The sequence below is a fragment of the Egretta garzetta genome, unplaced genomic scaffold (genome assembly GCF_000687185.1).
Source record: "Egretta garzetta isolate BGI_Z169 unplaced genomic scaffold, ASM68718v1 scaffold190, whole genome shotgun sequence".
NCBI classification, from domain to species: domain Eukaryota; kingdom Metazoa; phylum Chordata; class Aves; order Pelecaniformes; family Ardeidae; genus Egretta; species Egretta garzetta.
Window position 1 is genome coordinate 689,734 of NW_009258272.1, and position 3,412 is coordinate 693,145.

The 3,412-nt window shown below is 58.5% G+C and overlaps 1 protein-coding gene across 1 annotated transcript in view; it reads left to right on the forward strand.

Moving 5' to 3' along the window:
* Positions 1–2,144: 2,144 nt before the first annotated feature.
* Positions 2,145–3,412, forward strand: part of SLC27A4 (solute carrier family 27 member 4) — a 15,218-nt gene continuing 13,950 nt past the window's right edge. Inside the window, exons 1-2 of the mRNA XM_035889926.1 lie at positions 2,145–2,305; positions 2,976–3,370. Of these exons, the coding sequence (XP_035745819.1) occupies positions 2,145–2,305; positions 2,976–3,370 (556 nt within the window). The remainder of the gene's footprint in view (positions 2,306–2,975; positions 3,371–3,412) is intronic.

Here is a 3,412-nt window from a genome sequence, read left to right on the forward strand (position 1 = left end):
GGGGCCGGCGGGCCCACCCCCGTCACCCTGCCCGGGGCGGGGGGGACAGGTGCCTCCCCGGCTGCTCACGCTGGAGAGATGCCTCTGGGGACCTCCCGGCCCCTGGAGCTTGACCGTTAGAGCTGGGGCTTGTTGGAGCCCGGTCACCTTCCTGTCAGCCCCCCCTGCGACCTGCTCCCCAGGCTGGTGCCTCTCCCCAGCTCCCCTCGGGTCTCTGTGCCCCCTGGGGTGATGGATCCCTGCATTTTGCCTTCATCCCCGCTGGCTGTGGAGCTACAGGCAGGTCTTAATTTTCTCTGTGCTGATGCAGCTAGACAAGACCTGAATCCTTAACGGCAGGGCTGGAGGTCTCTGGCCAGAATACAGTGGTAATCTCTCACCAGTTATCTCTCAGTAATGCACTGGTTATCTCTCGTGGGAGGCACTGGGCATGCTGGTGTGAGGCAGAGATGTGAGCAGAGGATAACAGGGGCCTGTCTGGGCCCGTCTTGCCTTCAAGTGGGAGAATAAGTGCCTTGCTGCCCACACAGAGCGTGGCTCCCCCACCGCTGGCTCTCCACATCTGTCTGATATGAGCGTGTAACGAAGGGCCCAGGGCTGGGCCAAGGCATAGTAGTTTGATGGTGATCTAAGAGTTGCCCTGGTTAACTGCAGAGAGACTCCTAGGCAAGAATGCAGTGGGTCCCGTCCTGCCAAAAGGCTGAGGGACTGTGTTGTGAGACCTCAGGCCTGGGAGGTGTTTGGTGGAGAGAGCTCGGAGGCCACTGGCACAAGGGGAGATCTCTGGGCAGGGGCTGTGGACGGGAGAATGTCCCTAGGTCCCCACCCAGGACTGGCATTTTGCACTCTAGTGCATCCCTGCCTGCTGCTGGTGGCATGGCTCAGAGGTGAGACAGCCTGCGTGACATGCCGGGGCATGGCGACCGTGTGGTGCTGCCTTGGCTCTCACCCTGCCAGCATCTCTCACCAAATCCACAGAGGCTCTCCAGACCGGGGGAACTGCACAGAGCAGAGGGAAAGCCATGAGCATGGCTCCCAGCCCTGCCGGCTGTGGCAGAGCCCACTCAAGGCTGCCAGCTTCCGAGCAGTGAATCTACCTTCAAGAGGGAAAGGGAAATGACATGAGTGTTTCCTTCATTTTCGGCCTGCATCCATGCCAGGAAGGACCAGTTCTATCTAGGAGCCTTCAAGCTGCGAGGGTCACACCACTGTCACTTGCATCTGCTTGATGCTGTCACCTGAAAAGAGCCTTTGTTAGATCATGGTCTCCTAGAGGTCTCAGAGCCATGTCTGGGGTGTGTTTGGGATGGGGGCAGAGGTGCTGGTTTGGGGGGACAGGTGCCAGTGAGTCATTCTCCACAGGGCATGGGGCAGGGGTCTGGGTGCTCCTGACAGCAGCAACAGCTCTTGTTCTGCCCACTCCAGCCTGGCCAGGGCAGTGTCTCCAGCAGAGCCAGGCCAGGAAACTGCCTGCCGACACGAGGGTTTGCAAACATGAGCAGAGCTCAAAGGACTGTTTCCTGTCCCTGTTCCTGTCTGGGCTGCGTTGGGCAGTGTGTGAAGCTGTGCTCTCCCACCAGCTGTGCTGGTTGTCCTGGAGCCAGGCATGCAGGAGAGCTGGTGCTGAGGGACAGGGAGACCTGGGTTATGGGGATGGAGGGATCCTTGGGGTAGGGAAGAATTTGGAGCTGGGCTTTGTCAGGCTGGAGGTGAGGGGCTGAGCCAGCCCCGCCTGGCATCGCCCTGGTGCCTGCCAAACATCTGTACAAGGTCACCTGCCATGACTCTGCTCTCACATCCATGAAGTGATTTTAGCCTGCATTTCATGCCACTGGGGCGCGGTCGTGCCCCTGGCTGGTGTGCAGGATGTGGCTCCCCAGGTGGGAATGGCCAGGCCCTCAGCTAGCACTAAGCAGTGCTGTGCTGGTGGCTTAATTGGAGGCCATCCCCAAGGTCCAGTAAATTACATCTGTGGGAGCTCTGGGCTGCTGGGTTATGTCCTCCCTGCCAGGAGGAGTGGTGACTCAGGGACCTCATCCAGGAAATTGGGGGCTGCTAACGCATCCCCCACCCACGGGTTTGTTATCACCAAGTCCAGCGTGCATGGGTTGATGGCCGTGGTTTCTCTCCCTCTGCAGGCCACAATGCTGCGTCTGGCTGCTTTTGCAGCACTGCTGCTGTTCTTCAGGGTCAGTCTGGAGCTGTCCTGGGCCCAGGCCATCCCCGCTCTCTTCATCTTCTACCTGGGATCCGGCGGATGGGACTTCTTCCTCATATTCATCAAGACAATACGAAGAGATGTCACGTAGGTGTCCTGGCTGGGATGGCCTGACCATCAACCCTCCCCCTGTCCTGCTGCTCTGTCCCGGTGTATGTGTGAGCACAGCCCCCAGCTCCTTGCACAACCCTGGGTTTCTGCTGGCACCCAGCCCGGCTGGAAGGAGATCTTCCTCTGCCGCGCCCGGGCGGCTCCAAACTCTCGGGCAAAGTTTTCACAAGAAAGATAGATTTCAGCTGAGCTTGAAGTCTAGTGACTGTCCTTGTACTTCACCCTGTCCCTAAAGCTGCTGGCATGGCACCAGGTGCCTGTGCAGGGTTGGTTCTCAGCTGGTACCAGGCTGTGCCAGTTTCTGGCAAGAATTTGTGGGGAGGGAGCAGTGGCATCTCTTTGAGAGCACCTGAGACTCAAAGATGCCCCTTTGATCAGGGACATCCCTGTCTGCAGCCTTTCAAAGCACCTCTCTCCCTGTCCTCCATCAGTTTCTGACTCTAAGCATATTTGCAGAGGACATCTGCCAATGTCCAGACAGCTTATGGGAGCACCCAGAGCTGCTGCTGACCTAGAGCAGGGCCTGGAGCAGTGCTGGGCTATTGCAGCTCCTAGCATGGTCCTCGTGCTGTGCTGGCTTTGCTGGAGGAAATGGTTTTGCAGGGATCACTGAGCAGCTGCCCTCTTGCTCCCCTTCCTTTGGCAGCACGGGGCTGGTCCTGTTGCGGGTGAAGTGGCAGGTATGGAGGCACGTGAGGGAGAAGAACACAATCGCCAAGATCTTCCAGAAGACCGCAAGCAAGTATCCGGAGAAGACAGCGCTGATCTTCCAAGGCACAGGCGAGAGCTGGACCTTCCGGCAGCTGGATGAGTACTCCAATCGGGTGGCCAATTTTTTCCACGGCCAAGGCTTCCGCTCTGGTGATGTGGTGGCTCTTTTCATGGAGTCCCGCAATCAGTACGTGGGACTGTGGCTCGGCTTGGCCAAGATTGGGGTGGAAACTGCCCTTGTGAATTCCCACCTGCGTATGGAGGCCTTGCTGCACTGCATCACCATCTCCAACTCCAAGGCTGTGGTTTTTGGGGTGGAGATGATGGAAGGTGAGGGGCAGGCAGATGCATCAGGGGTGCTCTGAACTTGGG